Here is a 24,542-nt window from a genome sequence, read left to right as displayed (position 1 = left end):
CACGGGGGGAAGGGGGGCCGAGGGCACGGGGGCTGCCGCGGGGAGGGTCTGGGGGCTGCCGGGGGAAGGGGGGCTGGGTGCACGGGGCGGAGGGGGACTGGGGGCTGCCGGGGAGGGAAAGGGGGGCGGGTGCCCGGGGGCTGCCGGGGGAAGGGGGGCTGGGTGCATGGGGCGGAGGGGAGGGAAGAGGGGGCGGGTGCCCGGGGGCTGCCGGCGCGGACCCACCTGCTGGTAGTCGGGCTGCTGCGGGCGGAAGGCGCTGGGCACGGGCTGCAGCCGCAGGTTGACGTGCGGGAAGCGGTGCAGCCAGGCGGCCCACCAGGGCGCCAGGTAGTCGGCGCGCGCGGCCAGCAGGGCCATGGCTCCAGACCGGCTCCTCCGCGCGCCCCGCTCGGCTCCAGCGCCCGGCCAGGCCCCGCCCACCCCCCGCGCGCACCCGCCAAGCCACGCCCCCCGCGGGGCCGCGCAGCCAGCCCCCCCTCACCCCAAAACCTGCTGGGTCTATAGGGGCCCTGCCCTTTCCTCGGCAACAGCTATAGGGGCATTGCCCCCCCCCCCCCAGCCTGCGGGCTCCACAAGGGCACCGCCCTCCCTCCACTCCCCACGTGCCCCATGGGGCACAACCCTCCCTGTGGGCTCTATGGGGCACCACCCCCCTCCGCCGCCCGCTACCTGCGGGCCCTATAGGGGCACCACCCCCCTCCGCCGCCCGCTACCTGTGGGCCCTATAGGGGCACCGCCCTCCCTCCGCTGCCTGCTACCTGCGGGCTCTATAGGGGCACAGCCCTTCCAAAGACTGGAGCCTACATTTGCAACCCAGGCCGGTGCAGAGTTTTCCCCGAAGAACGTTAGAGCCGTGGGGAAAGCTACCGGGGAGGGACATGGCCTGGTTTTAAAATGGGAGCGATAAAGGGCTGGGGTGGGGGGGATCCTTGTGCGCAGCACTCAGGGAAAACCAGCTAGAATCCTACTCAGCTAATGCTGGATAATAATTAGGGATTCAAATCGGAGCTGAGAGCAGGCCCTGCTGCTGTACTCAGAGCCCGATTCAATCCCCACCGCTCCCACCAACAATTTGGGCAACACTGCAAAAATGCAACCCCCGCGGGGGCAGGGTCAGTAGCTAGAGCACAGGCCTGGGGCTCCGGACTCCTGGGTTCCTCTCTGGATTCTCCCACTGACTTGCTTCATGACCTTAGGCGAATTGTTTCCCTTCTCTGGGGCTCCGGCACCTCCCCGTTTGTAAAAGAGGGAGACTGATACTCACCCCACAGGCCTGCAGAGAGGCTCCCTTCATGCCTCTCAGGAAAACACTCTGAAGGGCACAGTACGGCCACACAGCACTACCACTGTCCTGGCTTCCATCGCTCCTGGGCTGAGAAGTGACACCCCCTCTCTGCCCCCAAATGGACTGAACTCTAGTTTTCCTGATGCCAAGTGTGCTGGCTGCTTCCAAAGAGTTTCTGAAGCAAGCAAACGGAGCTCAGAGCCTGCCCCTTTTCCCTCTAAGGTCCCTTTTTGACGCTCTGTACCTCAGGGGGACACCCTACACCCCCACGTTCATCTTTATAAAATGATGGTGTGGTATCCAATGCAAAGTTTGTCATGTCGGGTGTCTTCGGAAGGCTCATAATGCACTGAGCATTGCTGTTACAGTGAGCTTATAGTAATCGTTATAGTAAGGTTGTAGGTTATAATTTCATGTATATAGTTATGAGGCTGAAAATGTATCCTCATGGCTTAACGCAAGCCCAGGCAAAAACTCTCCAAGAGCAGAGGGGCAGTTCACACCTCGTCAGGGCATGGATGGGACAAACCCAGCCCAGCCTCACAGGAACAATGGACACTGGCTTAGGCAGCAACAAAAGAATCTGTTAGACCCTCGAGGGAGTCACCCCCTTCCTTTGGGCAGTTTGGGACTGCGATGAGGTAATGCTCACCTGACTCTGAAGGGGGAGCGGGGGGACAAAGCCAAGAGGGAAGAAAGGGCGTGATAAAAGGAAGAGACGTTTGCCATGCTCTCTCTCTTCCACCTACATCTACAGACATCACCACCAAGCGACTGAAGCGCTGATCAAAGGCGAGAGCCTGGCTGCAAAGTAACCAGCCAGCCTGTGGTGGAAGCATCTAAGTTTGTAAGGACATTGAAAGTGTTCAGAGCAGCTTAGAATGTGTGTTGCTTTTATTTAATTTGACCAGAGCTGACTTGTTATCCTTTACTTATAATCACTTCAAATCTATCATAAATGTGTGTGTTTATTCTACCTGAAGCAGTGTGTTTGATTTGAAGTATGTCGGAGGCTGCCCTTGGGATAACAAGCCTGGTACAGATCAATTTATTTGTTAAATTGACAAACTTATATAAGCTTGCAGTGTCCAGTGGGCATAACTGGACACTGCCAGATGGAGGTTCCTAGGGTTGTGTCTGGGAGATGTTGGCTAGTGTCATTCAGTTGCACAATCCAAAGTGCAGCTTACATGCCAGAGGCTGTGCGTGAACAGCCCAGGAGTGGGGGTTCTCACAGCACAGCAGGGTCAGGCTGGCTCCCAGAGTCAAGGCTTGGAGTGGCCTAGCAGATCACCGGTCCAGATAACACCAGAGGGGAACATCACACCCTTCCTAGCCCTCTGCCCCCCGGCTGCAGTGCGCAGCATTGGACCCTGCTTCTACCAGCAGGAGCAATGTTTGAATGAACACACATGTAAGTTTTTTCTCATCCTTCCTCTGGCTTTTCTTCCCTCTTTCTCATTTGGAATATCAACCCCTGTGCATGGGGCGGTGGGTGAACCCTCTGTAGGGGAGGCTAGGCCCCCAGCCCTGCCCCTTCTGCCCCAGCCCCCCCCCCACAGCTGGAGCCCTGAGGCCCCCCCCATGCCTGGAGGAGCCCCAGCCCCCCTGCCCCTAGCTAGCCCTCCCCAGCCACCCCCAGCCCCAACCGGAGTTCCAGCTGGCTTCAGGAGAGTGAGGGTAGGTCCACAGGGCAGAACCACAGCCCAGAGTAGGGGAGGTTTAGCCTCCCCTTGGCTATGATACCCGCCGCCCTTGCCACTGTGCGACAATGAGGTGGGGATAGCTAAGGTAATGGACAAAGGAGGTTTGGAAGGTTTTAATCAAAATAAACTGTCTTTTGTTCTTTCCCTTTAAACTCAGGCCATGGCTGTGATAGAAGAGTTTAGAGTCAGTGGAGACTTGGGAGGAAGGATGGTCCAGTGGTTAGGGCAGTAGCCTAGGATGTGAGACCCTGCTCTGCCATAGGCTCCTTGGGTGAGTCACTTAACCACTCTCTGCCTCAGTTTCCCCATCTGTGAAAGTGATAATAGCTCTGCCGCCCAGGGCAGGTGGGAGGATAAAGACTGTAAAGGTTGTGAGATGCTCATCTATTATGGTAAGGAGGGACTCATCTGGTCTGCCTCAGATAGAGATCTAGTCATGTTCTAGCAGCCCAAGGGTTGAGCGCCCAGATATCAGGAGAAGAGATTTTTAGTCTGAGTGTTTAGAGATGGTTTTTAACACCTATGACTAATGCCATGGGGCAGGTCAGGGTGTGAGAGCTAATCATAGAAATGGCCTGACACCTTGACATCCTGCTCCTAAACTTAGACCAGACACTACCGTACAAATTAAGCCGAGAAAAGGGCTTTTCCGGTGCGAATGCTACCCGAGGCCCATGTTTTGCCACCATACAGCAGCAAGGGCAGGCAGAGACCCAACTGCTTAGCAAAAGCCAGGGGAGGTCACCTTGAAAAGTGGAGAAGCTACAATTTTCCACAGGCACTGCATTAGCATAAGAGCCACATGCAGAGAACCATCGGCCAAAGCACACTGCAGGTCCCCTGCACCCTCGGGCTGGCTCGACTTGCACGCCAGTAGAATTTGGCCTGGTAACTACACTGATGACTTATGTACTAAACCCAGGACCCGGCCTGAAACATAGAGAAGCTTCCTTTTGCTAGTGTTTCCTCACGGCCCTGCTGTTTAAAAAGTGGAAGGCGGGCAGACTTGCATCAGCAGCGTGGTTCCAGGCCCGGTAGGAGCAGTGTTTAGCTTCTGAAATCGGAGAATAAGACTGATGGTGCTTTGCAGATGGGGAGGGAGGAATGTGTGCAGGGTTGCCTGTCCGAGGCACCCCCCGTTTCATAAGGGCAAGGGCCGGTAGCTCCCAGGCAGTCTCACACACTCACTAGCAGACTAAGGAAGACAGAAGTGTGTGTGGGGGTTAACTTCCTTTGCTGAACACTAATAGCTGGAGGGGGTAGCTCTCTGCTGTGGGGGTGAAAGCTGTTTCTAGGCCCCATGGAAGGAAACATCACAGTGGATACAAATGAGCTTTACCTGCCATCTTGGCGTCCTTTGCTCGCACTTACTTACCTAATGAGTTCAGCTTGGCAGTGCCTCCCCCCGGGAGAGGCCTGAGATTGCAGATTCTGAATGTCACATTTTAGGCAGCTGATTAAACAAAGGACTTGTCCTTTACCAGGACAATGAGAAAGTGAGTGAAATCAAAGCCCCACACTGGCAGGGAGCAAGTGCGTTATTAGCCCAGCCAGACCCTTGGAGAGGGGAGATGCTCTCAGAACCAATAACCTCCGTTTTGTAAAGGATCCATAACGGAAGCGGAGTTGCAGGGTCAGACGGGGGCAGGGGTTTTCCCCACAGGAAGGAGAAGTTAAGAATGCCTTGCAGTGTACACAATCCCATTTTACTCGTCTGTAGATCTCAAAGCACAGCAACAAATTAAATCTCAGACACAGACGGAAGGAAACAGCATTTGGGAATTGCTTTGCAGGGGGAGTTTGGGGTAGGTCCCAGGCTGCTCCAAGCCAGAACCATCCGCTCTCACTGAGCCCTGGAGCTGGGAAGAGCAGAGAACACAAAGGGCCCATTCTAAGTCCTGTTTTCACCACCCCGTGATCACCTTTGAACTGGCACTTGCCACATCCTGAAGTCGCAGTTGAAAAGAACACCAAGGACAGCTAAGAATTTTCTGAGGCTTCCTGCAGGGGCAGGAGTGATTCAGCTGGGCTGGGAAACAATTTAGCTGCACAGATAGTGCCACCACGCCAGGCCTCAGCAAAGTTCCTGCACCCGCCTACGGCCTCCACTCATTACATTTCCAGTTCCATGTGCCTTTTAAAGGGAAACAGAGACAGGCTCCCCCAACCTGGGCATCCGGCCTGCAGAGAAGACAGCATCTCTGGAACAAAAGCTGAAAAAAAGGTCTGACAATTGGAGGCCGTAGTACACATCCCAAAGCATGTGAAAGCACACGCAGGGGGCTATGGTAGGTGAATGGGGGGGAGAATAACCACCGTCATTTATTTATTTATATATATATATATATACACACACACACACACACACTAAGCCAGGGAAATGCCCAAACAAGAAACTTTGCTAACGTGGGCTCTGTGGTCCAGCATCCTTTTAAAGCCAATCTCTGCAAGCTGTGACAAACTAGGAAGTAAGCAGTTAAGTCATTCAGCATCTTATCTACGCTCATTTGATCACCTTGTCCTAAAGATTACAGAACAAATCTAGTAGCTGCTATTTGCAGTCTTACACCATCCCTCACTGACTGCCCCCCTCCTCCAACTCCACCCTGAAACACTAACACCAACCCCTAAAGGCTGGAGTCCAAGCGTGTCCACTGGCTGTTCAGGGAGAGAGCAGCGATTGGAAAGGATTGACGAGTGGAGTAGAGGGGATGCTGCAGGACTTGCATGCTTGTTACAGTTTGCACTGGAAGGGGAAGGATCTACAGCGTAGCTACCTTGGCTCAAAGTGGTTTTGCTTCTAAAACCAGACCGCACAAAGATCTTGAGACTCCACTGCCAGAAGCAATCCTGTCATGGGTGCCAGGAAATGAACCAGCCGACCCCATAAGTCTTCCTCCCCCACAACCTCTGAGTCACATGGTTCACAGTTGCCTCACTCCACTTTTATTGCTTCCTACATCCAGGCCTAACTCTGTGTGTCAATTTCAAGACTCGGCAGCCGGATGTCAATCTCCAGGCTGATGCAATGAATGCGCGGTTATAACACCATTCGTCAAACGCTGGGCTGCTTTCTGAAAAATGGCAGTTGTCTGGCTAGCCAGATGGCCCTTACCCCTGCTCATTCCCACTTGCTCCTACACACCTTCTAATCCATGGTGTGTTTTATTAAACACACCATCTCGCTTGTGCTGGGATATTATAAACAGGAAATTACAGCAGTATAGAATATCTTCTATACATCATACCTGTGGTTCTACTGACAAACGCATCTAGTTTCTCATGTGGTTTATGTTGTCACCACACATCCTTGATAAAATACTGTCCTTTGTCATGGTTTATTCGATATAGCTCTCTTCATGTGCATTAGTAATAGCCATACTTCTATCCGCAGACACAGTAAATTGGCTCTAAATCAGGAACTAGGACAGAAAAGAAAAAAAAAAAAAATCACAATTCTGTGATTTTAGGGTTATGATTTTTCACCAAAAATTGTAACATTAATTTTAAGATCCCAGCCCTTTCTGTTGCATACATAAGGCCCGCCCCCAGAAGCACAGATCATGAGAGTTTAAGGATAATTTAACCCTTTAAAACTGCCTTCCTTTTGCTATAGACAGCTTAATGAGACACTTGAACAGAAACACTCACGCAAGCCCATTCAGAGTTCAAATACAGCAGAAAAATGCGGTCACAAAATGTGATGTAAACTGTGCTACTTCTCCAGAGACTATTGAAGTGATCTACCAGGGAGCACAGACTAACCATCCGCTCTGAGCTTTTATGCTGTTTTAAAGAGAACATGCCAGTCAGATGGGGACCATAGGATGGGAAGAACAAAAATGAATCTCTGGATGCAGACATTAAAATCGATCTAAAAAAATGAGGAAGATTGTCATTGGTTCTTTTTGCTCCTGTAATTTTCTACTAGCCCGTGCCAATTCTCCATTTCACAGCAGCAGAACAGCCAATTTCTCCTAGGGACAAAATTAGCCATTCAATCTTCTGGCAAGTTGTCTCAGATTTTTCTCAGCTCCCTGCTCAAGATGTATAATTTGCAAGAGACAGGGTTGGTGAGGTATTATCTTGTATTGGACAAACTTCAGTTGGTGAAAGAGACTAGCTTTCTTGCCTTTCTGGGGCACTTGATAGCTCATCTTTTGCATCAACGGCAGTTGGTCCAATAAAAGATATTACCTCACCCACTTCTCTCTCTCTCTCTCACATCTCTTGGGACCAACAAGGCTACAACATTGCAAATATATTAATTTGCACTTATTATTGTATGGTGCCACCTAGTGGCATCTTGTACTACATAGGAGTTGCCCAACGATACTACTCAGAAACCATCAATTCTTTGGCAGCAGCACAGAACAGCTGGCGTGAAGGAGAGTGCTTTGGAAGCCTTCTTGATGGAATGAAGCATATGTGGGGAAGAGAAGAGGAACTTAACCTAAAGCACTGACCTGAATCTCCCATGGTGTGAGGTTGAGCCATCTCAGCTTAATCCACCTGGAAATTTGCACAAATCCAGCACACTGACAACAGGCAGATCCACTCTGCCTGCTGCAGAGAACTCCGCATCCGGGGCATGTCAGTTATTCAGCTCAACCCGTCTCGCCAACCCACATTTGGCAAGAGAAGCTTCAGAACTGGGGCAGAGCTATGAGGCACCCATGTGTGAGAGACAACATGGGACACTTAGCCCAGAGCTGTATCGGTGCTTATCTACCCCTTTGTTCTGCTAGACTAAGCTTAGCAAAAATCAAGCCACTCTGAAAAGCATTAGCACCAGAAGGTCGCTAAACGAGGGCTTCCAAACTGGTTGCAGAGAGACTGCTGGTTACATGGTGCTGGCACCTCCAAGGTCTCTAGCTGCTAAGCCATACTAAAAAGCTAAAAATACAACAAACCTCCCAGTTTGCCATGCAGTCAGCCCGTGTGCCGGGATGCCATGAGATTGCAAACCTGCATATGTTCGGGAGGGGAGGAGCCCATAGACACTTGCTAATCTGGGTTCAGTCTGTGCTACAGAAAACCACAAATGCCAGCGCTGAACTGTCAGGAAGTTCAGTACACAGAGCCCTGGGTGAGTAAACGTCTTAGGGCAAAGGCTACAAGACTAAACAAACATTGGAAGCGACACCCCTGTGCTTAATGTCTCTTAAGAACTCAAGGCACCATTGCCTTCTCAGCACGGGGATGGAAAGCTTGGCAGATCAAGGGGTTCTATCCCTTTAAAATCGAGTTGGCCATCTTCTTTTCTCAGTTGGAGAATGATTGGTACAGCAGCAGCCGGATCCTGTGGGAGGGGAAACGGCCATAGTGCCCGTTTCCCAGCGAGTTTGAAGGCATCCAAGCGCTTTGCAGGTCAGGCCCTGAGAATGCAGCATTTTGTGCTTAACTGAACACTAGACAGGGGAACCGGGACTAACAGGGCCAACGACTGCAGCCCCAGCCCATGGGAAGGAAATCTCGGCATTAGAGCCAGTGAACCTGTGGGATGCGAGCCACAAGTGCTTTCCTTGGATGTTAGCACCAGCGTGGACACAGTGCAGTCTACAGAGCTAGGCCTGGCCTACCCTTAGTTTGGCCAGCGTATACATGTCAGTTAGGCGCATGGGGGACCCCCCCCCACCCCGACAGCTCTGCCAGGACAAGCCCCAGTGCAGGTGCAGTTATACTGGGTCTCTACTAGAAGGGCGGGACAATATAGCTATGCTGGCCAACTTTCTACCATAGGCAAAGTCTGAGATTGGTGTCAAGCAGCAATTTCCCACGCTGGTCTAGTGCCTCCATTTCTATTCACCTCTAGAAGTGCCGGCTGCACTGGGCAACAGAGACCCAGCACATTCGGATGCTGTTGATAAATGACAAGCAGACCATATGGCAGCTGATAACTTCATTTGAATAGACTGAGGGGCCGACCCAGCATGTGACCCATGTATCATTGGCCAGCAAGCCCTGGGCTACCACCTCTTTCAGTGGAGTACAGGGGGCACAGGCTTGGCTTCTGCAGCTTCTCCAAACTGCCGTGGGGGAGCACGAGGACTCTAGCCATGCTCAGCTGGTCCAGAGCCTGCCCATTCGAGGACATTCCTTTCGGAGCAGTTACATAAGCAGCAATAGGTTGGTCAAGTCATCCTTCAGAAAAGAGAAGCCAGACATGCGAGAACAGTTCCCTCTTTTATTATCATACATGTGAAAAGCTCTGGGCACGACTGGTTCATTTCAGCTCCTTCACAGCCAAACCTAAAGAGAAGGGAGGGGGAAAAAAAAAAAAAAAAAGGTTGAGTAGCTAAAGAGAGACTGATCCTACTCATTATTTCTGCTTGTCTGGTTGTGAAACCCTGGAACAGTTGCACTGCATCCTGGAGACAAGCTGCTGAAATGACTGCGGTCCCCAATGAAAGGTCAGAAGTGGATTTCTCTGCCTGCCTAGAGCCTCCAGACTTGTGAAAAGGGTGGCCGAGACCTTGCTCACACAGCTTTCAAAGCAAGAGCCTTTGCTCAGTTGCTGCATGGCTAGGGCCAGATAGTCTGTTTCAGAATTAATACTGGGAAAGAGGCCACGATTTTAATACAGTAGGCGGGTCAGCAAACCCCACTGCTGGCCCAATGCAGGGCACTTAGCCCCCACACCTGGCATTCAGCACCGAAAAGCCACTTGAATTGGGCTGACACATCAAGAATGGTTCTGCTGATCTCTGCAACTCCATGGGATGGGCAGGGACGGTGTCCTTACCCTGTTTGCCAGAAGCTGGGAATGGGCAACAGGGGATGGATCACTAAATGATTCCCTGATCTGTTCATTCCCTCTGGGGCACCTGGCACTGGCCACTGTCGGAAGACAGGACACTGGGCTAGATGGACCTTTGGTCTGACCCAGTATGGCCGTTCTTATGGCAACACCAGAGCCTCTCCTACTAGCAGAGGGCTGTGGCAAGAGGGAATTACCTCCTTCCCCGCTATGGGAATGGGACGGTCCCTCCATCATTCACTTCAGGGCAGGGCTTGCAGTTCAACACTCTGCCCACGAGTGCATGTGACACCAGGGGCCCCTGGAGGAGCACTGCCAGAGTATCCGTGCTCTAGACTATCCTTTGGGTGTTATCAGATCTCTATTGCTGGGGCCTCAACCACCTCTCGGCTTGTTGGCCCTGGTTACCCCATATGTATATCTCATTCACCCTTTTCATTGAAGACCATTACTTTCTGCAATGACCCCTGTGGTCAGCCTCATAGTGCCCTGTATTATAGCATCTCTCTTACTGCTCTCTTTAAAAAGCATCACTTTCATGACGTTACCACATGAAACCAGTGACTGCAGTGCTGGACACTTCCCTTTGTGCTTTGCCAGAGTCCAGGATCAGAGAACTGTCAGGAATAGGGGATTCACAGCCAGAAACAGCAAGCTCCCAAGACAATGGGATACGCACAGCATTCAAGTGATATTAAAGTGAACCAAAATTAGACAGACAGGGCAACCCTGCCCGCAGTAGTTCTCCCTATGAGGTGAGGTTTAAGGCATAAAGGCCATATTTTTGGAGCTGAATGCACACACCCTACACTCACCCATGCGGGATATCATTTGAAGCTTCTTTAATGTACATGTAGATGAGGTGTGATGTGAGGCTGTCAAATGGGGCCATAAGCCTGTAGGCACAGTGAAACAGGGGTACCCAAAGTGAGGAAGTCTCCTCCTTCGCTGTTCCAGAAACACGACAATGACTGACTAGAGGTTTTACTGTTTAAGTTACACACCTTAATGTGGTGTTTACTGGTCAAAGATTGTCATTGGTTTTGCAAGGGCAATTCTCCCCCTACAAATAATGCTGTTTGGCATATGACAAAAATGGCAACTATCAACATTTTGCCATGTATTACCATGAATTGGTTTCATATCTCATAAGTGACTGCAATAGTCTGATATTTTCATTTCGAATTTGCTGACCAGATCAGCCTTACATTGAAGGTTGTGCAGCAGTAGCAGTAGACTGCATGTGTCCATAGTTTGTCCTGCAGAGTGGGTAGATACAATGTATGTGAATTCCTAATGTAATGCCTCTCCATTTGTAAGCTTCTGTACGTACAATGTAGGGTCTAGTCTGTAATATCTATGCATGTAGTCCTAGCCTTTGAAATAGTCTAGAACAGCAGTTTTCAACCCGCAGCCCAATTAGCACGCAGTTGTGACTCAGATGTGTGCTAAAGGCCGGCGGGCCCCACGGGGTCTGGGTCCGGGCTGCTGTGTGGCTGTCCTGCCACCCAGTAGGGTCTGGGCTCCCTGATGCCCGGCTGTCCACCCAGGGCTCTGCTCCTGGTCCCACTCTGTGGAGGAGTCCTTGTGTGGGAGGCGCTGGGCATAGGGGTCTGTTGGGGAGAGGGGGGAAGGGGGACGCAGAGAGAGAGGGAGAAGCGACACTGTGGTTCTCAACCTGAGGCCCAGGTAACACATTGTGGGCTGCATATTCAGCCCACAATGATAAACAGGTTGAGAACCACTGGTCTAGAAACTAGCTTTTTAATTCAGTGACACTTATGCACAGGTCAGCATTAGTGTTAGAGATAACACATTCATATTATGAATATGCAAAAGCTAGGAGAGAAAGAAATGTCCTGAGAACTAGTAGTGAAGACAAAGTCCTCAAACAAGTCCTTGCCTCTGCACTAAAGAAGGATAAAGATCACGTTACAGCTCTTACTAACCACTGTCAGTACCAATGACAAACCCATTTGACCCTGAATCACATCCAGAGGTGCTTATCAACATAGATTATTGGCACATCGGATGTTACATGCAGTCAAGAGTTTACTGAAAACATGAGATTTGAGAGCAGTGCACTTGATTTCTGATGGGATCCGTACCTTCTTTAGTCCAGCCAAGAAAGCTGACGTTTAGTCTAGCAAGGGAGGGACAATCATTGCAGCGGTCAGTCCACAAATTGCTTTCCACAGAGCCCTGTCCTTAGCAAACGCAGGGATCATGTTTCAATGGCAACTGTTCTTAGCTGCCCAATAGGACCTGTGCCTATGGCCCTCTTCCAACGCTGATGGAACAATGAGAACTGACACAGCTGAATTAGGGCATCAAGCTGAAAGAATCTGCGTGTTAAGAACATGCAACAAAGAAACCCCAGTGTGCACCAGAGATGCTGTGGCTGTCACACAAGTCACGGCTACAGAAAATTACACGCATTCAGTGAATTGTCTGCTAAGTACTTGAGGCAGGCCTGAAAAGGATTTGACAATGCTAATTCTATAATCAAAGTTTTTGCCAGATACGACAACAGTAACTGTGAAAAGTGCAGAAAGTGCCAGACAGGATGTAAGGTTAGATACAGGCGTTACCAGATGACGGGTAGACACTCTGCTCCTCCATGGAAAAAGTTGAGAAACATGGTAGGCAACAAGCAGACACTTGGTAAAATTACTCTGTGAATATGCAGCTGAGAGTGCAGGAGCACACCCCGGCACACCCACTCCCTCTTGCTGGAAGCTTTTCCAATGGTGAAGCAGCGAAGTCCATCACCCACAGAGCGGCTTCTTTAGCACAAGGCTTGTACAGTACTCACAAGGAAGCTTCTGCATGGTGTACATGCCAAGATGACTTGTGTATCTCGGTGTAAAGGAACTGTAATTAGGTCCCCGATTCAGATATTTTGGTCCTTGCTGTTCGCTACTTTCCAAAAATGGAACACACAGATAACATGTGGATTGAAACACGTCACCCTTACTAGCACAACTGACTAGCGTCACCGCATACCTGTGCGTGCAACTTTTGACACACTCCCTCCTGACTTCTGCTGTACACATATTAACAGATGTGACCCTGAGTCATCCATATTTTGTATTGGGAGAGACAACTTTAATGTTGTCAAAGCAAACGGAGCTTACTGCTTCAGCGACCTTGCCAAACTGGGAGAGAGAGATGGGCAAGCCGCAATTTCTGCAGCAAAGAAGTTGGTAGCAGTGCATGACCAGAGCAAGAAAGAAAAGGAGACCCCCAAAGACCTCAGTTGCTTGCACCTCAATCTAGCCATCAAAAAGGAAGTGTCACTGGCCAAACTCCCACCACATCAGTAGTTTTGAAGAGCACGTCGAGACACCCTCTTGGCAAACAAAGATTTGGATGCCTCTGCACAGATATTGGATCACCACTGCAACATGGATGGAAAAAATGTGGATGAACTATTTCCTGTATTCTTCAATGCCCTGATGACATCTGAGCTTCAACAAGACCGTATTTGTGCCTCTACCAATAAGAGTTGCCAGACAATCAACTGTTTGTAGTCAGGACAATTTTCCCTGCATACACTGTTGTAACCTACACACCCTTGAGAGAGATCATGATGATGAATGAGATGATAATAACGTTGACTAGAAATGTCACCAGTGCTATTACATTTCAATATTACCTGTACCAAATTTGTTTTACCCTTTAGATTGTTGTTATGATGCTTTGAGGTCAAAGAAACTCAATTTTATGTCTTGAAATAATACACAGTCATTAAACTAACAGAAACGAATGCAAATATTTCAAAGTCGTCATTTTAGCATGTTGATGGGGGTCATCATTTATCTGTTTTTATGATAACAGCAGTGCTTGACAGCACCACACATGCTACCTCATCTTAAACGAGACATCATAAGCTCTCAAACGAAGCCTGGGATGTGTATAGGTGTAGAGGGTACGGTAAGTTGACCAAATCAGTGGTGTCTGCTGCTCCCCTATTTCCTGTACTGTAGAATACTGTGAATCCCCACAGCTTACAGATCTGATCAAGCTGAGGGAATGAACTGTGAGCCAGAACGAAGGTCTGTGCTCCATAACGTAGCGCTACCCTACATCAACATGCGTGTATTCTTGGGCAGCTCTTGTATGCCCAGAAAGAGCCATCTTACACATCCCCCTGCTCAGCCTAGCAGGGTGAGGCTCTCAAACGCAGAGCAAACAAAGGGGGTCCCAAAGCCTCCACTTTCCTATCCCACTTCATGGCACAATGAAAGGGGCCAGCTCACCGGTAACTCTAGATAACACAAGAGGCTGGTTATAAGTACTCCAAGATCTGAAAAAGCGCAATATAAAATCCCGAACTCAGTTACCTGGTGGCAGGGACTGCTTCAATTTCTCAGCCTTTTCCTTGTCTGTGATGACCAGAGTGTATAGGTACCGGCTGCAACGCACCTTAAATTTCACATTGTCTTTGTTCTTCTTGATCTTGACAGCTGCAGTAGAAAGAAGCTGGAGTTAGCACAGCATCATTAGTGCCTTGCACACACAATAACTGTTGCAAGCCACTCCAGCCAGCCAAGGAAAGTCCCAGGAACCCAGTGAAAAAAGTAGCCCTCCCAGTATAAGGCCTTACACACCAGTTACTCTGCCTCTCAAATAAATAAGAGAGATAGTTTGAGTGTTAGGAGGTTGTATTTACCATTATGGTATTTTTGCACATAAATAACATTTAAAGCTTTAACACCATGTTTTACATACAATTCAAGTTATCCAAGGCTGCAGAAGATGCTTTAAATCCATTCGCCCCCCCCATCTTTGTCTTTTAGGACCAATTTAACTACACAGTTCCTTCAAATATATGGAACTGTGCTTCTTAGCCTCCTTTCTTGAAGGAGAGTATGGAAAAGCACCAAGAGTTCCGCTTTACAGAAGCTACTGGAGGTTTACAGAACCCAGAACTGGTTGAAATGCTTTTTAAAAACATTACTACCAGCCATGATAATGTTTCAAGTACTACACCATGCCCTCACCCACATAATGGGCTTTACAAAGCCTATTTGCAGGTATTTTTCCTCTTGGCTGCAGTGCAAGACCCACACAAACAACGGAACAGTGTAGATGGGGCTCTCAAACTGGGCCATGACATTATGTGGGGCTCGCGAGCTGTCAGCCTCCACATTTCACCTCCAGCATTTATAATGGTGTTAAATATTAAAAAAAAAAAAAAAAGAAAGAGGGTTTTTTAATTTTACCGGGTGGGGGGGGGGGGGGGGTGTCGCACTCAGAGGCCTGCTGTGTGAAAGGGGTCACCAGTACAAAGGTTTGAGAACCCCTGGGAAACCATATACAAAGCACTGTCTATTCAGTTTGCTTTTAGCATTTGACATTTCTCATTTTGCAATTATAGTCATCTTAGGTGCCACCTGAAACAATAGCAGGTACGACAATTACAGGCAGAGTGTGATTTAATGGTGCCCCTTTCAAAAGAATACGAAAAGCTTTTGATATTAAATCTGTGGCTGAAAGGCTAGATGGAAATCGACAAGAAACATGATCATACTATATTTGCAAATAGTTTCCAACATCACTTATTTGCCAAAACCCAAGTGCAAGGTTGTGTGTCCCTGTTCACCACATTCCCAGGAAGGGAAGGAGCTGCACTTCGTACAGTGCCCCGATAGCATCAATTCTTGCAGGAGAAAGGAGTCCTGAACTTGGGTCATGACAAAATAATCACAAATGCAGTTTAAGAAAAAACAAATGAACATTGGTATCACCGCACAGTCAGGCTCTCTATTTAACAGACATTTCAATTAGCCTCTAAGTTATGAGCTCAGATGCTGCTAGATTTACTTAGTGATTGCCAATTCCTGGATAATGATTTTTGTAGCATTCAACACAAGATATGAGAAAAGTATTGTAATCTGCTCCCTATCTTACACCATTTAATCAAGGTCACCATGTTAAGTACCAATCCAATGAGAAAGTCCAGAGATGAGCAACAAAAATGATTGAAGGTCTAGAAAACATGACCTATCAGGGAAGATTGAAAAACTTGAGATTTGTTTAGTCTGGAGAAGAGAAGACTGAGAGGGGACATAACAGTTTTCAAGTACGTAAAAGGTTGTTACAAGGAGGAGGGAGAAAAATTGTTCCTGTTAACCTCTGAGGATAGGAACCTCTGAGGACAGGACAAGAAGCAATGGGCTTCAATTGCAGCAAGGGAGGTTTAGGTTGGACGTTAGGAAAAACGTCCTGTCAGGGTGGATAAACACTGGAATAAATTGCCTAGGGAGGTTGTGGAATCTCCATCATTGGGGATTTTAAGAGCAGGTTAGACAAGCACCTGTCAGGGATAGTCTAGAGAATACTTAGTCCTGCCATGAGTGCAGGGGACTGGACTAGATGACCTCTTGAGGTTCCTTCCAGTCCTATGATGATGCTAAGAAACCGCTTTCAGATAGAGCTCTTCAGGGCAGGAAGTGCATCTTTACTTGATGCACGTACTACTACATATGAACCTTAAACAATTGGATAAGTCATTAATATTCATTTGTGTTGGGCTTCTGGGGAAGGACAGCCCCCACGCTTGTTACAAGTGGAAGTGGGTGGGTCTAGACCAGAGTCAGGTTTATGTCCCCTACTAGGACCAGGATTTACCCATTAGTAGCAGATATGACAAGATTTTGTCAGTTATTTTTAGTAAAAATCAGACAGGTTGTAGGCAATAAACAAAAATTCACAGAAGCCCGTGACCTGTCCCCTGGGGGTGAGAGAAACTGAGCACATCCACCGCTGTTCCTCAGGTAGGGGGCTGAAGCCCCAGGGGACCAGCCACCTGCTCCAGCAGCCCAGGGGGCTGACACCTGTCCAGCTATGCCCCAGACAGAAGTAGTGACAGAGGTGCTGGAAAGCCACGGAGCCTGGGACAGAATCATAGCCTTAACGATGCTGAATAGGATCTACACTGAGCAGTCATTCATGGTAGGTCCTGGGTCACCTAACTTAGACTCTACATAGTTGCCCTTGGACATGAAGTGGTATCATGTGGGCAAGCCCCCGACCAACGTCTCACAGGCTACAGGAGTCGAAGTCCCAACAGTCCTCCCTAGCAACCATGTGGCCATAGCTAAACATGTAAGCAAGCAGACATGCTGTGGGGCCCACGCTACGGTAAAGAGAGTCTCTCCCTTCAATGCCTACAGAAGAAAACCCGCTTTAGCGTTCAACAGGAGATCGTTTTTTATAAGACGGATGGCAGCCACGCAGACGCCACGTCGGGCTTCCACCCAGCACCGGGGCAAACCGATACCACTCACATTTTGCATCCTTTCTCCTGGCGGTGAGCAGGAAGTCTTTGATCTCTTCAATTTTGCGAGGCTGGAAATAAACAACAACAACAAAGACTCACTAGCTTTGAACACAACTCAGCGTGGAGCCGTGGGAGACACGCCCTAGGCCTGTCGGCTGCCCCATTAACGCACCGCCGGGTGCTCACACCAGGGAAATACTCCGCCAGCCCCCCTGGCCCGTGCCCAGCCTCCTGGGCACTGGGGGAGCCGGGCGCGAGCCCACGTCCCCGGCCCGCCTCCCCTCCCCCCGCCCAGGGTCCCCCCAGGGCCGGCCCGCCCGTGACCCAGGCGCGCATCACCGCCACGTGCCGGCTCACCATGGCGACGGTCCGGGCTCCGGGCAGCTGCTGCCTGCGGGAGAGAAAATCCAAGATGGCGTCAGCGCGATGGGGGGGGGGGAGGGCTGAGAACCCCCAAGTTCGCCCCTCCTCGCCCCCACCCCACCAACGGGCCCGCCCGCCTGGCCCCCCACCCGCTCCCCCATGTCCCTCGTCCCCTCCACGGGACCCCCCCGCCCGGCCCCGCCGAGGATGCCGGCGGATCCTGCTCCGCACCCCCCGGACACTCACTCAGGCAGCCACAGATGCGGTGATAAAAAGGAACAAGTACTTCCGCATCCGGGCACTTAAACCAGATGCAGGCGGCTACGGGTGCCGAGAGCAGACAAAAGGCGCAGGAGGGCGCTCACAACAACGCAGCTGGGTAAGGAGGGCTGGCTAGCTAGCTAGCTAGCCAGAGAAGTGGTGGTTTAGTTAGGAACCTAGGTTTAGACAGGAGTGTGTGTGAGGGGGGTATTGCTGGCGTTTCTGCTATTGTATTCATTGACATGAATAGCTAATGAGAGTGCTATCGATTGTTATTACAATTATACTCATTTTAATTAATGATAAACAATTAATTCACAACTCACGGTGGGGGGCATGTATGTTCCTTATCATATTTCCATTGCCGGTTAGTCTATGTCTACTAATGTTGCATAGCTCCCAGCTGGGGGTCATGGTCGACATGACACATTTTTGTTAATACAGAGTTGAATGCCATGCACTGCAGTTCCTTGGCTGACTGTTACAATCTCTGTTTGCTTAGGGCTGTGATCTGGGTAATCCAAGATGTTATGGGCTGTTATAAAGAGGATGGGGATCAATTGTTTTCCATGTCCACTGACGAAAGGAGAAGAAGCAGTGGACTTAATCTGCGACAAGGCAGATTTATGTTAGATGTTAGGAAAAACTTTCTAACTCTAAGGGTAGTTAGGCTCTGGAATAGGCTTCCCAAGGGAGGTCTTGGAGTCCCCATCGTTGGAAGCATTTAAAAACAAGTTGGACAGACACCTGTCAGGGATGGTCTAGGTGTTCTTGGTCCTGCCACAGCTCAGAGGATGGGACTGGATGACTTCTCGAGGTCCCTTCCAGCCCTATGTTTCTATGAAACAAGAGGAGAGAAGATGCTTTTTTGTGGCTAAGGCAACCACAGAAGGAGCCTGGGTTCTGTTCTCAGCTTAACTCCAGATGTCCAAAATCACACAGTAAAAGTCAAATCCACCTGTTATGTGCCTCAGTTTTCCCATTTGTAAAATGGGGGTAATGACACCTATTTCATATAGTGGCTGCAAGGCTCAATTCACTAATCTGAAGTCATCAGAGGGAAGCTGCTAGAGAAGAAGAAAACAGGGTGTGGTTAGGGCTATCATTATTTATCAGGTTTATTATAGCAGTACCTGGGGGCCACCTGAGAATGTGGTGCCATCGTGCTAGGCACTGGACAGACAGAATCAGAGAATCGCTGCTCCAAAGAGCTTACAATCTGAATAGAGCAAAGGGGAGGGGAAAGTTTTAGAACGTAGAAGTGGAGCCCATCTGTGTTTGTACAGCGCCTGGCACAATGGGAGCCTGGCCCATGACTGCCACTCCTAGGTGCTGCTGCAATACAGATTATAGGACCGAGTTGGTGGCAAACGTCATGTTAGGTCTGGTGGTGCCATTGTCTCCTTTTGACTTCTAAGGCAGAGAACCAGTGGAGTTTTCAAAACAGAAAATATTTCAGGCCTCCTTTATCCATTAGATTGGGCACAACTAGTTCCCTCCCCCACCGTGTAGGATGACCAGATAGCAAGTGTGAAAAATTTGGACAGGAGGTGGAGGGTAATAGATATCTATACAAGAAAAAAAAACCCAAATCGGGACTGTCCCTATAAAATTGGGACATCTGGTCACCCTACGTGGCCCCAAGCTGTCCTGTTCAGGGCCCCCTTAGAAGATCCGCATGTCAGGGCTAGGGATGTAATGGAACAGTTCATCCACAGGAGGGAGCTTTAGCAACACTTTAGCACCTTTGCACAAAGTCAATGTAAAGAGCAAAGCAGTCTCGTTCCAGGTATATTGCATTGGGGCATGACCCTGGGAAAGGTTAACCCTCCCTAACAGCCATTGCCCAGCCATGGCTTGCTTTGTCCAGAACAGTAATCAGGGTCCTTCCACACGGCATCCTCAATCCATCGTTCTGCTGCCATCCAAAGAGCAGCTGCGGACTGGGGCGGCCTCGTAGGGAAGCTGGATCATTTGCTCAGGGCAGCAGTGCAGTGTTGATTTCTTTGTTGGGTTTAGTGCTTCGCTGGGAGTTTAGGGGAATGGGGCGGTAACAAGCCGACAGGCCCAGGGAGCTGTTTGATGAACACAGCAGGGGCCTGGCTGTGAAAGTGACATCCTCCAACAAGGGGATCACGTCAGGAATCTCTCCTGGGTGTGAGTTTCTCTCTAAGCACCCTTGCTCTGATTCCGCATTCTGGGATTTAGAAATGCCTGGAGCCCCGCTCCTGGGGGGACGCGGGTCCAGCTGGCTGTGAGGGGATTGGCAAGGGACAAGGGGAATGAACAGATGCTTCACTGATAGTGTCTGTTATCTGTGAGGCTGCATTGTTGAAAAGCTGCTTCTGCCCTCCTCTGTGGGATGCATTACTGAGATCAGCCCTCCCAGAATGGGGAGTTTTGCCACCAGCGAATGAGTCATGAATAAGTAGGAACTGCAGGAGGTGTGTGTTCAAAATAGCTGTCCAGAGGCTTCACCCACAATTCCTTTCCCTTCCGGCTGTACCTGTATTTCGTCTAATGCATCTGGAGAGACCCTGTAACCTGCTCCCTCCAAACCCCCAGTCTCCCCTCCTCCTGATCACTATGGGAAGGGGAGGGTGACGTTTGCTAATACTTCACTTCTGCATCAGTTTCCATCCTTTGATCTCAAAGCACTTTACAAAAAAAGGCAAGTCTCATTGCCCTCCCCCCTCAGATTTCAGGTGAGGAAACTGAGGCCCACAGAGGTCACAGGGCAGGTCAGTGCTGGGAACAGAACCCAGCGGGGCTGTGAGACCGCAGCTCATCTGTCAGACAATTGTACCAGCCTGGAACGAGCCGGGGGAGAAGATTGAAAGCTCTGGCTTGGTGGCTCAGGTTTTGCTGGAGTGATTTCTCCTCTCTGCTCCCAGCCAGCCCTAGGAGGGAGAGAGACAGACTTGTGTTTATCATGAAACACAGAAAGCTCCATGTGTGGGGGGGTCAGGCTGGAAGTCTGGGCAGGTGAGTTGGGACACTGGCGGCATAGTTACCCCAGCCCTACAGCACAAGCTCCTCCCCCCCCCCCAAGACAGCACCAAGACTCCCTGTGAGCTGCACGGGAGCAGGAGCAACCCCTTGGGCCAGGAAACTGGACCATGGCACGACAGAGACAGACCAAAACCAAGACACCAGCAAGGAACCGCTTTGAGGAACTTTGCACCCTGATCAGCATCTAGATGTGAGCTTTGCTCCAGCCCTTCTCTACGGGCTGGGTGAAGCCCTGGAGCCAACCCCTGCCTGTAATCAATCAGTCCAACCTATCAGCTTTAGAGAAGATTGGATCTGGATCAGAACTTTTATCTCCACTTTGGTTTTTCTACCATACCGATCACCAGAGCATCTGGGCTTTTCCCCTCTGGGCCCTTCCTTACAAATCCTGGTAAATATCTACCGCTGGGACAGAAGATAAATTAAATGGACATTTCTACAGATCTAGGAAAATTATACTGGAGCGAAGGAGAATTCATCTTCACTTTAAGGGACAAAGAATTTTCCTATCTATCAAAATGTGCCTGGGAGAAGGAACATTAGATCTACAGAAAGGGACAGACCCTTTCGACTAAGGGGCAGGGGGCCAGCCTATCTGCTTGTATATATCTTATGTTATGCAGCAGGAGAAAGGAAATCAATAGAGCTGTCAGGGCTGTAATGCATTCAGTATTGCAAACTCTCCGATCACCGGAATCACCAGATGGATGTTTCAAATTAAAAAAAAAAAAAAAAAAAGGGAAGATAAACACCTGCCATGCCAAAGGGGAAGTGGGAACAGGAGTAAGTATTGGGGGAAATTAAAGGCCATAAATCATCAGAACCTGCCCAAAGTCCAGGACGTGTTATTTATAGGACAGTCCCTTTAAATTAAAAAAAAATTGCATTAGCACCACAGGGTCACTGGCTGTTGCAGCTCGGGCTTGAGCATGGTCTGTCCCTGTCAGCATAAAGCCCTGTTTCTCAGCACCTACTTTTAGCTGAAGCATGGCAGGGAAAACCCGGAGCCTGGGAGAGCCACTCCTAAGGGGTTCTAGGAGCCTAGGGAGCGTTAGAGCCTGATCCCAAAACATAGGATCCGAGAACTTGAGACACCAGAACGTTGCTGTGGGATATGGTCAGGGGGCTGGGGCACATGACTTACGAGGAGAGGCTGAGGGAACTGGGATTGTTTAGTCTGCAGAAGAGAAGAATGAGGGGGGATTTGATAGCTGCTTTCAACTACCTGAAAGGGGGTTCCAAAGAGGATGGAGCTTGGCTGTTCTCAGTGGTGGCAGATGACAGAACAAGAAGCAATGGTCTCACGTTGCAGTGGGGGAGGTCTAGGTTGGATATTCAGAAACACTATTTCACTAGGAGGGTGATGAAGCACTGGAATGCGTTACCTATGGAGGTGGTGGAATCTCTTTCCTTAGAGGTTTTTAAGGCCTGGCTTGACAAAGCCCTGGCTGGGATGATTTAGTTGCAGTTGGTCTTGCTTTGAGCAGGGGGTTGGACTAGATGACCTCCTGAGGTCCCTTCCAGCCCTGATATTCTATGATATACAGGTCTGGTATTAGGCGCAGAGAGGGCACTGGTGAAGTACATTCCAGTGTAGGGCTCCGTGTCTGTCACGGAGGTGGTGGATGTCTCAGATTCCGTGACTTCTGTGACCTCTGTGACTTCTGCAGTGGCCAGGGTGGCTGAGCCCAGCGCCGCCCAAGCAGTTGCCTCCGGGGCCAACTGCTCAGGTGGCCCCCAGCACAGCCACACCAGCCGCTGCTGAGCGGCCCCGGGGACAGCCAGACTAGCTGCTGCTCCAGTGGCCCCCGGCAACAGTCCCCAGGACGGATGGATGGAGCAGCCACGGTCCACAGCCCCCGGCAGCTGGTGCCGCTGGCCCCAGGTGCCCCCTCAGCAGCAGTGCCCTCTTGCCCCCCAGCAGCCTCCCCCCTCCCCCCCGATTTAGTCACGGGTATTTTTAGTAAAAGTCATGGACAGGTCGGGGCTGTGAATTTTTGTTTATTGCCCGTGACCTGTCCATGACTTTTACTAAAATTACCCGTGACTACATTGTTGCCATAGTCATTGGGGGAGAAGAGAGAGACCCGCGGACAGAAGGAAGAGGGGACTTGAAGATCATCATGGGGTGTAATTGATTTAAAGCGTGTTGCCACTCTCATTCTACCAAGACTGAGGCCCCCTTGTGCCGTGTGCTGCATGGACTCCTAGCAAGAGAGAGCCCCTGCCCCAAACAGTCTAAATAGACGAGACAGACAAAGGGGAAACTGAGGTGCGGAGAGAGGGGACATTGCCCTGCGTCAATGGGAACAGAACCCAGGTCCTAAGTCTCACTCCATTGTTCTGCACACTAGAGCACACTGCCTCCAAATAGACCGGAGGCATCATTTCAGGGTCTCGAGGGGGATCATAAAACCCAGGGAGGATATTTTGAAAGTCAGGTTAAATGTGAACATAAGAACGGCCATACTGGGGTCAGACCAAAGGTCCATCTAGTCCAGTATCTTGTCTCTGACAGTGGCCAATGCCAGGTGCCCCAGAGGCAATGAACAGAACTGGGCAATTTCGAGTGATCCATCCCCTGTCGCCCAGTCCCAGCTTCTGGCAAACAGAGGTTTAGGGGCACCCAGAGCATGGGATTGCATCCCTGACCATCCTGGCTAATAGCCACTGAGGGACCTGTCCTCCATGAACTTATCTAATTAGTTTTTTAAGCCAGTTATGCTTCTGGCTTTCACAGCATCCCCTGGCAATGAGTTCCACAGGTTGACTGAGCGTTGTGTGAAGTACTTCCTTATGTTTGTTTTAAACCTGCTGCCTATTCATTTCATTGGGTGACCCCTGGTTCATGTGTTATGTAGAGGGAGTAAATAACTTCCATACTCACTGTCTCCACATCAGTCATGACTTTATACACATCTATAATACCCCCCCCCCCATTCATCTCTTTTCTAAACTGAACAGTCCCGGTCTTTTTAATCTTTCCTCATATGAAAGCTGTTCCATCCCCCTCATCACTTTTGTTACCCTTCTCTGTACCCTTTTCAATATACCTTTTCTGAGATGGGGTGACCAGAACTGCAGGCAGTATTCAAGATGTGGGCGTGTTTATATAGTGGGATAATGATATTTTCTGTCTTATTAGTGATCCCTTTCTTAATGATTCCCAACATTCTGTTCACTTTTTTGACTGCCGCTGCACATTGAGTGGATGTTTTCAGATAATTATACACAAAGATCTTTTTCTTGAGTGGTAACAGCTAATTTGAACCCCATCATTTTGTCTGTATAGCTGGGATTATCTTTTCCAATGTGGATTACTTTACATTTATCAATAGGGCCCTACCAAATTCATGCTCCATTTTGGTCAATTTCACAGTCATAGGATTTTAAAAATAGTAAATTTCATGATTTCAGATATTTAAATCTGAAATTTCATCATGTCGTAACTGTGGGTCCTGACCCAAAAGGGAGTTGGGAGGTGGGGCGGGGTTCACAAGGTTATTGTAGGGGGATTGTGGTATGGCCACCTTACTTCTGTGCTGTTGCCTTCAGAGCCTCAGCCAGCAGCCGCCACTCTGATGAGGGACTTTGTCAAAGGCTTTCTGAAAGGCCAGGCACACTGTATCTCTTGGATCATCCTTGTCCTTATGTTTGTTGAACCCCTCAAAGAATTCTAATAGATTGGTGAGGCATGATTTTTCTTTACAAAAGCCGTATTGGCTTCCCCAACACATCATGTTTCTCTATGTGTCTTATAATTCTGTTCTGATAGTTTCAACCAATTTACCTGGTACTGAAGTTAGGCTTACAGGCCTACAATTGCCAGGATTACTTCTGAAACCTTTTTTAAAAATCAGCCTT

At 49.6% G+C, this 24,542-nt stretch overlaps 2 protein-coding genes across 2 annotated transcripts in view; both read right to left on the bottom strand.

Annotated features, from left to right (window-relative positions):
- Window positions 1–414, bottom strand: part of TTYH2 (tweety family member 2) — a 45,846-nt gene extending 45,432 nt beyond the window's left edge. Inside the window, exon 1 of the mRNA XM_034790001.1 lies at window positions 226–414. Within this exon, the coding sequence (XP_034645892.1) occupies window positions 226–360 (135 nt within the window). The 5' untranslated portion in view covers window positions 361–414. The remainder of the gene's footprint in view (window positions 1–225) is intronic.
- An 8,753-nt stretch (window positions 415–9,167) lies between these two features.
- On the bottom strand, window positions 9,168–17,761 carry RPL38 (ribosomal protein L38). The gene is made up of 5 exons (XM_034790251.1): window positions 17,652–17,761; window positions 17,400–17,433; window positions 17,050–17,110; window positions 14,101–14,223; window positions 9,168–9,246 (listed from the first exon to the last, which is right to left on the bottom strand). Exons 2-5 carry the CDS (start codon window positions 17,400–17,402, stop codon window positions 9,221–9,223), a joined length of 213 nt encoding a protein of 70 aa, XP_034646142.1. The 5' UTR covers window positions 17,403–17,433; window positions 17,652–17,761; the 3' UTR covers window positions 9,168–9,220.
- Window positions 17,762–24,542: the final 6,781 nt, after the last annotated feature.

This window comes from Trachemys scripta, chromosome 14, assembly GCF_013100865.1.
Source record: "Trachemys scripta elegans isolate TJP31775 chromosome 14, CAS_Tse_1.0, whole genome shotgun sequence".
NCBI lineage: Eukaryota > Metazoa > Chordata > Testudines > Emydidae > Trachemys > Trachemys scripta.
The sequence above is the reverse complement of the archived record's forward strand: the minus strand, read 5'-3'. Positions and strand labels throughout refer to the sequence as shown.